Source organism: Rhinolophus ferrumequinum, chromosome 9, assembly GCF_004115265.2.
Source record: "Rhinolophus ferrumequinum isolate MPI-CBG mRhiFer1 chromosome 9, mRhiFer1_v1.p, whole genome shotgun sequence".
NCBI lineage: Eukaryota > Metazoa > Chordata > Mammalia > Chiroptera > Rhinolophidae > Rhinolophus > Rhinolophus ferrumequinum.
Genome location: NC_046292.1, coordinates 51599364 through 51612915, shown reverse-complemented (window position 1 = coordinate 51612915; position 13552 = coordinate 51599364). Strand labels below are relative to the sequence as shown.

Here is a 13552-nt window from a genome sequence, read left to right as displayed (position 1 = left end):
ATCCAGACTAATGAAATCAACTTCTTTGGGGTATGACCAAGGCATCAGTGTTTTTTAAATCTCCTGAACATATTCTAATGTACAGCTGTACATTAGATATAAATAATAAATTAGATATAAATAATTACATTGTGAAGGGGAGAGTCAGGTGAATAGAATGTTTAAGTTTCTTTACTTGGACTAAGAATAAAAGGGAAGCACTAATAACATGGATATGATAGCTAAGAGTTTTTTCATGTGGAATGGGAGTCAAACCTTCACTTTCTGGCTTTCAATTTACTACTTAATACAATTCTGATTCTTATCCTGTATTACCTTTGTCAATAATCAAAATGGATTATGCATTAAAATCCCTTTTCTAAGTAAAATCCCCTGATACTGAACTTCAGGGGATATGCATGTGTTTTTGTGTTGTAGATAATTTGTTAAAAAAGAACATTCAATATTAGAAATCAGATTTCTAGCCTATAGAAACTAATATCTTGAATCTGGGTATCACTTAATGGTTTAAAAAATCACTTCCATATATTTTATCTATTTATTTATTAAAAAAATTAAAATTAGGTATAGGTGGTATACAATGTTAGTTTCAGGTATACAATACAATGATTTGATATTTATAATACCTTATAATGTGATCACTGTGCAAAGTCTAGTGGTAATCATCTGTTACAATGCAAACTTATCACAATATTATTGATTATATTCCCTTCACCTTTTTCACCCATCTCCCCAACCCCACAACCATCAGTTTGATCTGTTTCTGAGTTTTTATTTCATTTTATTAGATTCCACATAGAAGTGAAACCATATGATATTTCTCTTTATCTGCCTGATTTATTTCGCTGAGCACAATACCCCTGAGGCCATATATTTTATTTCATTTAATCCTAGGGTTGAAAACAGACTTGATACTTAACATCTATGTAAAATAAATGTTAAAATAAGTGCACTAAATTAGAATTCTTTGGTATTTTGCCCTGTTATTTATTTGTTTGTTTGTTTGTTTATGCTTGCCCTGTTGTAATGGATAATTTGAAAGTTGAGATGGTTTCATCATTGGGCAGGAACATCAAAGTTTACTAAGTGTTTCTTAACGGCTAAATAAAGTGAAGTGCTCTGGCTAGGTAAAAAAATGACACTGTTTTAATTCCTTGAATTCATCAGTGTTACCATTTATTAGACTTGTATATTTTCATTGCTCGATGGAATTTATTTTAATCAGATTAGAAATGCATTAGTTCTTTAGATCATATTAAGGTATATGGAGGAAAGTTTTCGTTAATAATAAAACTTGCCATTTGTTCAGCATTTTTTGCTTTTCAAAGCATTGCAAGTGTTCCTGTGAGTTCAAGTCAATACTCTCTCTGCATATGGCAGTTCTATAATTCTGAATTAGAGCTGACACAGATTTAATTAATATCATTTAACAGAAGAGGACACTGAAGCTACAGCAAGCAAGTATCTGAAATCATATCGTTGAGTTAATAGTAAGATAGGGACATAGAACTTGGATTTTTGGGTCAGACAAACCTGGGTTAAAATTCTAGCATGACCAATTATATCTTTCACAAGTTACTTAATTTTTCTGTACCTCGGTTTCTTCATTTGTAAAAGAGAAATAAGATTATTATGAGGATTAAATAAAATAGTATATATAAGCAGGACCAGTTATGTAATGAGTGGGGCCTGGTGCAAAATGAAAATGTGAGGCTCCTTGTTCAATGATTATTAAGAATTCAAAGCTGGTGACAACAGAGTTCCAACAGAAACCAAGTGTAGGGCTTTTCTGAGCACAACTTCTTTTCAAACTTAAGTCCCTTCCTTAACACAATGATTGAATGTTTAAGTTTTCACTTCTCAGTTTGAAAGGCGTCTGATGTTTTTAGAGCCGTGAATCAAAACATTCTCAAGGGACTCTAAATACATCTTCTGAAAGAATCATGATGTTTTAAATTTAATAAGCATGTAAACTTTACAACTTCACAATCTTCTCCTTAGTCAAACTATACAATTTATGTGTGTTTGGAAGAGTAATGTAAAAAAAGACCTTTAAATTTAGAGTGTTCAGAATAAGTGAATGCTAATAATTAGTATGCTAATAAGTGCATACTAAACTTACTATTGAAGGTAGGTGAAAATGGAGGGTGTTGATTTCAGTGAATTTTTAAATGCATTGCTTCTCAGAGAGAAAAAACAAAATGAAACACGTAGCTGCTATTAGGAATAACTACCTAAGTCAGAGAACTGAGCCGAGGTTGTGATATGTGTGGGGGAGGCGATATGAACAATGTTTAACCTTCTAAGTTGCCTTTGATAAATCATAATTTAAAACTTCATTAACTTTGTAGAATCCCTGGAGAATTACACACCTCACATTATTCCCTCACTAAAGACACCTGTCTGATTGATTTTACCTTAATTCCAACACTTGGCCTAGATTAAGGCAAGATAGAAAAAAATGATCTTTAAAAATACCCTATGATTCTAAGAATGATTAATACATAATCTCAGCTTTGAGAAAAGTATTAAGAAATTGAGGAAATGTCTAGAGCAACTGGGATCCAAATAATAAATGGCTCTTAACAATAGAAAAGAACAAACTAGAAAATGAAGATAATCTTGTCGGATATGTTCAGAAAACAAGGTGGGGTGATAGGTGAAGCTTTGAGTAAGTAATAATAAAGTGAAACCTTTATAAACCATGTTAAGGAGTGAAGTCAGTGAAGTCAGAGGGCAAAGTCAGCTTTGCCTAATTATCTGAAGAATGAAGTAAGAGAAATTAATTTTATAAGAATACTAAGACCTTAATATCTTACTTTCTCAGCTTACTATAACTCAATAGCTGAGATCCTATTCAGTTTTCTAATCCTAAGGAAGAAAAACAGATTCTATAATGAAAAAAACAAATCCTACTTTTAGATCAGTCAGAAGAGCAGCAATCTTTTTGCTACATGGCATTTATCAGTAGGTTTTGGAGCATTTCAGAAATGTTTCCCTTCTAACTGTTCTTTATCATTTTCTTCATAGCAGAGCTTTATCTCTGTTCTATTCAACAATCAGAAAATAGGATTTATAAAAAATGTTCCCACAAATAGAGAGGAACATACAATTTACTTTTAGCCCTGTCGATTTCAGAGGTCTTGGTAACTCCATCCAGTTCTTTGAAGCTCTTCGTAACATCCAAAAGCAGTGCTATAGAGCTAAATCGGAATTGGGAGTGGGTAGGAGAGGGTGTAGGATACACCAGAAAAATGATTCTGATCCAACAATTTTTCCTTACGTAAAATGGGCGTTTTGCCAACCATCAATTCCTATATATTGTTGTCTTTAACCAACGCAAGTAATGATAAAATCCGTACAAAGAGCACTCCACTCCATTCAACATGGTGACAGCATTAATGTGTCCCTGATTGCGTTAATGAGGGAAGACAAACCATAGATGCATTGGACTTTCCTGAGCATTTCTTGAAAATTCATCACTTGTGAAAACTCTTCTCACCTGCTCTGGATATCCATCCATACTCCTTTGCCCTTTAGTTTGAATTAAGCACCGTCCAGGTTGAGGTCCCCGGGTGGCCTGTGAAGAGGGGATCTGAATAGGCAATGGTGACTGAAACTGCTGGATGGTCACTTTGTTAATATTTCCCTCGTATGGCTGCTGCTCCCGGCTACGATGCTGAAGGCTTTGGGACCCCATCAAGGTCTGGATATGGCTGCCTGCCTGTGGAGAAGATAATCTGTCAGGTGAAGATCCATGGTGTTGAAAGGATGTGATTAAAGTAGAAAACACGTTCAGAATACTTCTCTGGTGAAGTGGCATCATTGGGGTTTTCAGCCACGGTTGGAAAAGATAATGAAAAAACAGCAAGGGTCTGCCTACTGTGGTTTGTGAAAATGTTAATGTCAAAGCGAGGTTGCATAAAATACATTCGTAGTCATCTGGTGGTTTGTCAAAGATTATTTTAAATCCTATTTTAAGGGAACAGAATTCAGACTGCAAAATCTCAAGATAAAGAAGTCACAACTTAAAAATAAAGTGGAGTTTTATCTGGCGTTTCATTTTGAAAAATACCAGGGAGAGAGATGCCATATGTATATGAAACACCAAGGAGGAAATGAGAGAACCTGGTTCTTAATTCTGATGCAAAAGAATTAAATCGCATAGTTTCCTTTATGCCACCAGTGCATAGTATAATAAGACAGTTCACGTGAATCTAATCAATATTTATTAATTTGATGCATTCTAAAACCAAGAACATTGTTTTGGGATCATTAAGTTACATGAACAATGACTCATGTGATAACTTCCTGTGAGTATCGATAGCCTGTGGAGGCGCTAGATCTCGAAAGGTCTTCAAACAGAGTTCTGTAGGCAGATCATCTCATGATGAGCTTTCAGAGATTCATCAGGACCTTTCATTTAAAGTGATAATGCTCATTTCTCAATTCTTAAGGCAGTGGTTGGGGGAGAGAGGCCATGCTCACTGTGGTCTCCCTTCTTTAAATGATACAATGCAAACCCCCGCTTCTTGTTTGCTCCTATTTTCTCCCCTTCTTTGTAGCATCAGTTCCTTGAGTATTTCTACCTACTATCTTTTCTATTGGGAAAGCAGTTCTGTTTGTGAGCTGGTAATCTACAACATGCTTTATACATTCAGTATGGTTTAACCTGGGAGTCTAACATGGGAAGTGAATGCTTATCACTAATACTTTTAAACACAGATGTTAGTGCAGTGCTTGGTATTTAACCCACTGCTATGGAAGGATCTGAAGGTTTACTTCCAGAAATCATTTTCTTTCTTGTTGACCTTTCCAGGGTAGGTAATTTGGAATTCAAAAGTGAATGTCACTTTCGAATTCATTAGTTAGGAAAGCCTGTGCATTTTCCTGACTAATCAAGATTTTGATTACTATGAGAAAGTCAGGTTGGAGGAATAAAGGAATGATTATTAAACAAATATTCAAGGATGAGATTAATTTTTTAAAAAGTTTTTAAAGAAGAGCAACATAAGAGACATCAGGAAACGACAGTGATCGTGGAAATTCATTTGAAGAGTATGGAAGGCATATTGCTTTATTCCAAACAAGAGGTAATGTCAGTGAAGAAAATATTCAAAATTATTATTTGGCATAGGTAGGACAAAGGAAATAACCTTTTGATTATATTTTTAAGTGTCCAATTGGTTGTCTTGGTATCATGTATAGTGTTTTTTTCCCTCCACATTTAAAACAGTAAACATATTTCAGTCATAAGAAATTAAAGGAAAAGATGCCAAAAAGAGATTTAGGCTATACTAGCACAAGCAAAAAGAATTAGCAATCCAACACTGTCCAGCACAATTAACCAGCAGTCACAAAACTGTAGCATCATAAACACAACTAAGGTAACCTTATAGAAGCAAATGTGTGTTTCTCTATTGTATCTATTCCCTTCTCAGCCATTCTAAAAGATTGAACACCCTTCTGGTCAAGTTTTTCCTTATTGCGAATTGAATACTCTCCTACCTCCGTGAAATTTGATATTCTCTTGTTTGGGAGGAGAGGAAAGCCATGATAAATCCAGTATCACATTTTGAACTGCTATACTCTGAATGAACTCACTGGCAGGCTGAGTTAGAGAAAATAATTCCCTGTAGTTAGAGGAACTGGGGGTATAGGCTGACTAAGGCTGACTGGATTGGCTACTGAACAATCAACTGATTTTACATTTATACCTGCTTCTCACCTCCACTGGCATAATAATTGTGGTCTTCAGTCAGTGCTTGAGTCAGTGGGGAAGAGAAAGACTGGCAGGTTAATTGAGAGTAATCACATAGACAAGCCAAGAATTTTAACTCCTGGAAAAACTTGGAGGGATCCAGAACGTAGCTATAGTTCCATGATTTATAATCTACATGAGAAAATCAATAACGACTGCTTAACAGCCACTTCATTGATTAGAATATTCTTTTAATGGTCTGTCCAAGAGTGAAAAATTAATTCCCTATATTATAGAACTGTTACAGCCTTTAGATTTCCTTTTCTTTCTGGTTTATTTTTTTTCCTTCTGATGGGACAGTTTGAGCTCAGGAGTATGCCTTGATTTGGAACTTGAGGGCAAGCACACCTTCCCTGCCATCTTTGATGACTGGCACACTCACTGGCATTTAGTAAATACCATCCAACCAGGAGGTGCCAAACAATGTGCTAAAACTTACCTTAGATGTATTACCTCCTTTAATTCTCATAACAGCATTAGAGATCATTATTATTATTATCTAGTTTGAGGAGGAAACTAAGGCTTGGACAGGTTAAGTAACGTTCCCAAGTCATTTGCCAACTGGTAAACTGGCTGGACCAAGATTTGAATCAAGGTTGTCTATGAAAAGTCGTGCTCTTAAACACAAAATTATACTGCAACCCCCTTCCTTCCAAATAGGCTCCCACTGCCCATAGTTAAACTGGGAATTGCAAAGAAGCCCTGGCAAGGAACAAAAGGATCAGGTTGTTGAGGTAGAACGTACTCAATATCTTTAGCAGCTCTTTGCCAAAGAGCCATCCCTACTTAGGGATTTAAGTCTGTTATGTTTTAGATCCTACGCCTGTGATTTAGAGCTTTACAGTTAAGCAAATAGGTTGATACTCTGTGTATTTAGTAATCTTTCCATGATTATGAAATGATGAAGCTCATGTTCTTATGCGGCTTGGTAAACCATAAAGTGGGCCTTGGAAGGAACATGCTGTAAAACGATTCTGTTTGCGTCAGCCACAGTTTGTTCACTCTGTATTTGGGCTATAGGCTGCCATGAATTAACAAGGAATTAACCCTCAATTTCGTGTGAAGTTAAGCAAACACAAATGACACAAGACATCTAAAGGATCAATGATGGTGTGGAGGGACCACAATGCGGAGGTTTCTCCGACAGGCGCAAAAGCTTACGAAAGTGCAGTGATCAGGCATCTGCATCATCTCTGATGCTCTCTGCACTGTACACCTGAGGCTGAAGCTGAACAATAATGAATGTCAACTACAAATTTATATGTGTGTGTGTGTGTGTGTGTGTGTATGTGTGTGTGTATACACACACACACACACACATATATATATATATATATATACACACACACATACATATATGTATGTACTTACAAGAAGCGGAGTACAGCATTAGGAATAGAGACAGTGGAAATGTAATGGCTGTGTGCGATGTCAGAGGGATAATGGATGGGGGGAGGGGAGTTCACACAGTGTGAGGGATATAAACGATAAACGTCTAAGTATTACTTTGTCTTGTGCACCTGAAGCTAATAAAAAAAAATAAACCTAAAAAAAAAAGCTTAAGAAAGGTGATAAGGATGCTTATGGTGAAGTACAAAGGACTGAGGAAAATGTAGAAAATGTCAGAGACTGGATTTATTCAAGCAGAGGGTTGGCTACGAGAACACTGACTCATACTGAAGGGGAATTTGAACATGAAGGATTCTGTAAAATCTGTGCTACACATTTTGAATGATAAAAAGAAATAGAGAAGATTTGACATTTAATGTGAACTTTTTAGGGTGGGTTCAACAAAATAACATGTATTTGAGGAGAATAGTGATGGAATATGGTGTTTTCAAGTTGACCCAAAAAACATACTGTCAAAGTTTACAGGGAAAAATTCCAATACCCATAGGACCCAAGGAAATATTAATGTCAACACCACAGAAAAGAAATGTTGATTTGATACCCTTCTGAAAAATTCATCCCACAGCTAATCAGGCATTTTATGTGGAAATTGAAAGCGTGTGGGAGTTTTATAAGTTATGAAAGAAATCACTTTCTAACTACGATAATACCTTGGTTCACTCTATTCTCTTACAAAAGAGTGTTAGTTAGCCTGAGTAGTGTTATTACCTAATTCGGCCATCTGTTTTACTACCCATCTTGGCTCTTGAACCGCTGGAGTTGCTTCCAAAAATTAACCATAGTCTCAAAAGATGATAATTTATGCCACTGAGAATATGTGAATGGACACAATCATTCTCTAAAATTAAGTACCAAAGAGTTCTAAAAATGTTTGGGAGCAATTGCAACAACACAGAATCATTTATAAAGGAAAACTCAGTAACTAATTTTAAGGAATCAGCAGCACTCCTTGAAATGAGTCAACTTCAGTAATTTTGTACAACAAGGACAACAAAACAGTCCTGTCACTTTCTATCCACACCATTTATTCTGTGGTGCCTCTTTTACTTGTTTGTTTATTTTTTAACATGCAGGTTAAGTTTTAAATCTTGAGGCAGTAGGACTTCTGCTTCCAGGTGGATTGAGTAGGCATAATTCCCCTATTCCCTCCATTAAGCAAAACTAAAAACCCTGGACATTATATATAAACAAAGATAAGAAAACTCTGGAAATTACACAGAAGAAAGCAGATCAACTAGGGACCTGGGGACAAAGTAACAACGTGGTGGTGAATTCACTGGGTTTTACTTTTGTGTCATATATCCTAGACTTGGAGCTGAAGGAGTGGGTAACCTGAAAATGCCAAAAGATGAGACGAGAAAAGCCTCTGCTAAAGCTTACTCTATCTAGCCAAAGGACCAGGGAAAAGGGGCAGCCTAGCAAGACAGAAAAGTTAGACATTGGCTGTCTTACTGTAGCCAACATTGGAAAAAACTATAGTCCTACCCTAATAATGCCAGCACAGGCCAAGTGGGGAGCCTAGACTTCTACCCTCATCAGGATGTAACTAGGCACACCACACTCTGCTGTGCTGATGTGGGATCATCACAGAAGGCCAAGTAAGATGCCGCTGCAGTAATTCCCATGGGCCAGGAGGAAGCCCCTCTCTTTCCCAGTGACGTTAGAGAAGACCATAAGGAGCATGGACTTATACTCTGACCTGGCAGTAATGAGGCACTTGTCCACTTCCCCAATAGGTTGGTTAGAGAAGGTCTCGTAGAGAGTCAGGATCTTCTCTATTACCCAGTGGTAAAGAGGCTACCCCTATTGAGGTATCGATGGAGATCATCTGGGAAGCTAGAAAGTCAATACCCGCCGAGCAATACTGAGGAGACTTTGCCTAAAGTGTCCTGGAGGCCAAATGGGAAAATTGGACTTCTACCTCTACCTGGCCAAAAGGAGGCAGTGCCCCACTTTCCTGGAAAACCCTGGAAAGATTTTTTTCATACATATAGATAATATTATTCTAAATTTTATATTGAAAGCCAATGAAATTACAGTAGCTAACACGACTTTGAAAAATAAGAATAAAGTTGGAAGAATCAATCTATCTGATTTCAAGATTATTATAGTTGCAGTAATCAAGACTGTGTGGTACTGGCAGAGGGGCAGACAGATAGATAAATGTAACAGATCAGAGAACCCATAAATAGACCTACAAAAATATGCCCAAATGATTTTTTGGCAAAGGTGCAAAAGCAATTCAGTGGATGAAAGATAGCCTTTTCCACAAATGATGCTGGCACAATTGGACGTCCATAGGCAAAAATAAGTGAACCTTGACCTATGTCTCATACCTTACATAAAAATTAACTCAAAATAGAATAATAGATTTAAAACATTAAGAGAATGAAAAAAACAAGCTGCAGAGTTCAAGAAAACATTGGCAAGCCACATATTTGACAAGGGATAGTATCTAGAATACTGGGGCTGCCAAAAGAAAATGTACACACGACTTGTATTCATCTTTTGTTATCAATATATATTGAATATTACAATTTTATACAGTTTTTTCATTTCTTAAAATGTGTATACATTTTTTTGGCACCCTCTGTATATAAAGAACTCTCAAAACTTGATAGTAAGAAACTAAATGATTCATTTAGAAGAATGGTCAAAAAACATAAAGAGATAGTTCACCAAAGAGGATATACAGATGGCAGCAAAGAAGCACATGAAATGATGTTTAACATCATTAGCTATTAAAGAAATTCAAACCCCAATGAGATATCACTATACACGTATATGAATGACTAAAACAAAACAGTGACAACAAATGTTGACAAAGATGAGAAATTGGATCACTCATAGGCTGCTGCTGGAAGTGTAAAATGGTACAGCCACTCTGAAACAATATTTGGCATTAAAAAAAAAAAACCCTAAACATGCAAGTAACATATGATCCAGCAATGACATTACTGGGCATTTATCCCAGAAACATAGAAAGACTTAAGTTCACACGAAATCCTGCTTTAGAGGATTGTTTGTTTAGAGCAAGTTTCTTCATAATAGCCCCAAACTGGAAACCTAGATTTCCTTCAATGGATGAGTAGTTAAAAATACCGTGATACATCCATACCTTAGAATACTAATCAGCAATAAAAAGGAAGTCATTACTGATATAGCCAACAACCTGAATGAATCTCCAGAGAAGTATGCTGGGTAAAAAAAAAAAAAACAATCCCAAAAGGTTACTGCATCATTCTATTTGTATGACATTCTTGAAATGACAAAATTATAGAAATGAAGGGTTATAGAAATGTCAGGAGTTAATTAAAAAAATTAACAGGAAGTACAGATAACAGTCTTTGGAGTTAGATGAATCTGGGTTTTACTCTTTGCTCTGTTACTTTTTAGTTATGCAATCTTATGCAAGTTACTTAAGCCCTCTGCTTTTCATATGAAAACTATAGATAATAACAAGTACTTCATAGAGTATTATGAGGATTAAAAAAGATAATGTAATACATTGAGCATATTGCTGGTACATAGTAAGTACTGAATAATGCCAATGAGAATCAAAAGTTCTTGTCTGCTGAGTAAAGAGGTCTGATTATCCTTTGGCCATAGCGATAAATAACCACCAATTAGAACTGGTTTTAAACTTGTTGTAATTAATCAATGACAACTTGCTTTAGAAACTGCACCTGACAGTTAGCCCATCAGTGACAATTTTACTCAAGTAACCATAATTCCCTAGTTCAATATCAATGAATCCCTCAACATTCCAACTTCTAAAGAAAGTCCACCAATCCCTGAACTCCATGTTTCCCCTAAACCCTGTCGTACTTAGAGAGATTGTGCCTTCCAAGTTATTTGTTAACAAGCAATAAACGATGCATTTGTTTCAGATTTTTGGAAGTGGCTTTTTTTGTGGAGGGAGATAGCATATACAAATTAAAAAAAAAAAAAAAAGAATTTTGCCATAAGTAGAGATACTACTTACTCTTCACTAATGTGGCTAATATTTTAGGTTGCCATGATTCATCTTCATTTTTCCCCCTAGATACCTCCATCCCCATCATTAAATTTGTTTTCAATGCAACCGTCTAGGTGAAGAGGATAGCCTGTGTTTATGTATAAGGAATTCAAAAGGGATGTTAACTCATGATCTTGGTCTTATTAACAACCTGCCATTAGGAACGAGATAGATGTAGATTTAGCTTGTCCATAATTAACACTTTTTAAAATCCAAAATAATATATATTATAATAGCTATCATTAATTAAATACGTATTTGACAGGAGCTGTGATGAATGTTTTATGTCATAATCCTAATTTTCAGAACTACTCTACACAATATGCGTAATTGCCTTCTCTTCCAGGATGAGGAAACTAAACAGCAAAGTTTAATATGCTCAAGGGCTAACTAAAGGCAAAGTTAAGGTTCAGTATCTCCTGCACTCCTGCTTAAAAGAAGAAATAAAAAGATCTTAAGAACTAAGGAAAAGTTTGCGATACTATTTTTTGTGCAGCTTAATTTTTATGTATTAGTGTAATTATCATTTTGCAGGACTTGCCTCAATATTCATTGTAGTTTTAGCACTTTCACAAGTAGTCTTGGTGACAGCACTTAGATTATTTTGTGGAAAATGGAGACTATCAAACAGGAAAAGATGGTCGGAATTTTAGGTGATATAATCTAGAAGTTTGATGAGCTAATTTATTGAGGAACAATATTAACAAAAGGAACTAAATTCAATATGATAGAAGGATCTGTAGGTAGGTTTCAGTCATGCTTAGAGCTTCTGATTCTATTCCTTCTGAGAGTCATGGCGGTAAATAAAGAATCTGTAAATATTTCAGATTAAAGAAAATGAAGACTTGGTAAACAAGCACAGGTAGGAATATCTAAAATACTTGACTAGCATAGGTCATGAAGAACAAGTTGAAGATGGCTCAAAAATTCTCTTTCTTTTTATTTTTTATTACAGTTATTGGGGTGACATTGGTTAGTAAAATTGTATAGTTTTCAAGTTGCACATTTTGCAATACATCATTCACATATTGCATTATGTGTTTACCACCCAGAGTCAGTTCTCTTTCCATCACCATATATTTAACCCTCTTTACCCTCTTTTACCACTCCTCAACTCTCTTACCCTCTGGTGACCACTAAATTGTTGTCTGTGTCTATGATGATTAAACCACTTAATGAAATGGGTATAGAAGGAAAGTACCTCAACATAATAAAGGCTGTATATGACAAACCCTCAGGTAATATCATACTTAATAGTGAAAAACCGAAAGCTTTTCCTCTATGATCAAGAACAAGACAGGGGGCCGGCCCGGTGGCTCAGGCGGTTAGAGCTCCGTGCCCCTGACTCCGAAGGCTGCCAGTTCCATTCCCACATGGGCCAGTGGGCTCTCAACCACAAGGATGCCAGTTCGATTCCTCGAGTCCCGCAAGGGATGGTGGGCTCCGCCCCCTGCAACTAAGATTGAACATGGCACCTTGAGCTGAGCTGCCGCTGAGCTTCCGGATGGCTCAGTTGGTTGGAGTGCGTTCTCTCAACCACAAGTTTGCCAGTTCGACTCCCGCAAGGGATGGTGGTCTGCGCCCCCTGCAACTAGCAACGGCAACCTGACCTGGAACTGAGCTGCATCCTCCACAACTAAGATTGAAAGGACAACAACTTGACTTGGAAAAAAAGTCCTGGAAGTACACACTGTTCCCCAATAAAGAACTGTTCCCCTTCCCCAATAAAATCTTTAAAAAAAAAAAAAAAAAGAAAGAAAAGGAAAAAAGAATTTACCTAAAAAAAACCCAAACAAAAAAAAACAAAAACAAAAACAAACCAAAAAAAAAGAACAAGACAGAGATGTCCCCCCATCACTGCTGTTATTCCACATACTATTGGAAGTCCAAGCCAGAGCAATCAGGCAAGAGAAAGAAATAAAATGCATCCAAATTGGGAATGAAGTTAAATTGTCACTTTTTGCAGATGACATGATTCTTTGTATAGGAAACCCTAAAGATACCACCAAAAAGCTATTAGAAACAAAAAACAAATACAGTAAAGTTGCAAGATATGAAATCAAGGTATAACAATCCATTGCATTCTTACGTATTAACAATGAAATTTCAGAAACAGAAATGAGGAAAACAATTACTTTTGCAATTGCAACAAAAAGAATAAAATACTTAATAAATTTAATAAAGGATGTGAAGGACCTATACACTGGAAACTACAAGATATTATTAAAAGAAATTGAAGAAGACACAAAGAAATGGAAAGATATTCTGTGTTCATGGATTGGAAGAATCAACATAGTTAAAATGGCCATATTACCCAAAGCAATATACAGATTTAATGCAACCCCCATCAAAATCCCAATGGC

The 13552-nt window shown here is 36.0% G+C and overlaps 1 protein-coding gene across 1 annotated transcript in view; it reads right to left on the bottom strand.

The window, feature by feature from the left end:
* Nucleotides 1-13552, bottom strand: part of LRRC7 (leucine rich repeat containing 7) — a 364327-nt gene that overhangs the window by 32656 nt on the left and 318119 nt on the right. The window contains 1 exon segment of the mRNA XM_033115988.1: nt 3503-3724. Within this exon segment, the coding sequence (XP_032971879.1) occupies nt 3503-3724 (222 nt within the window).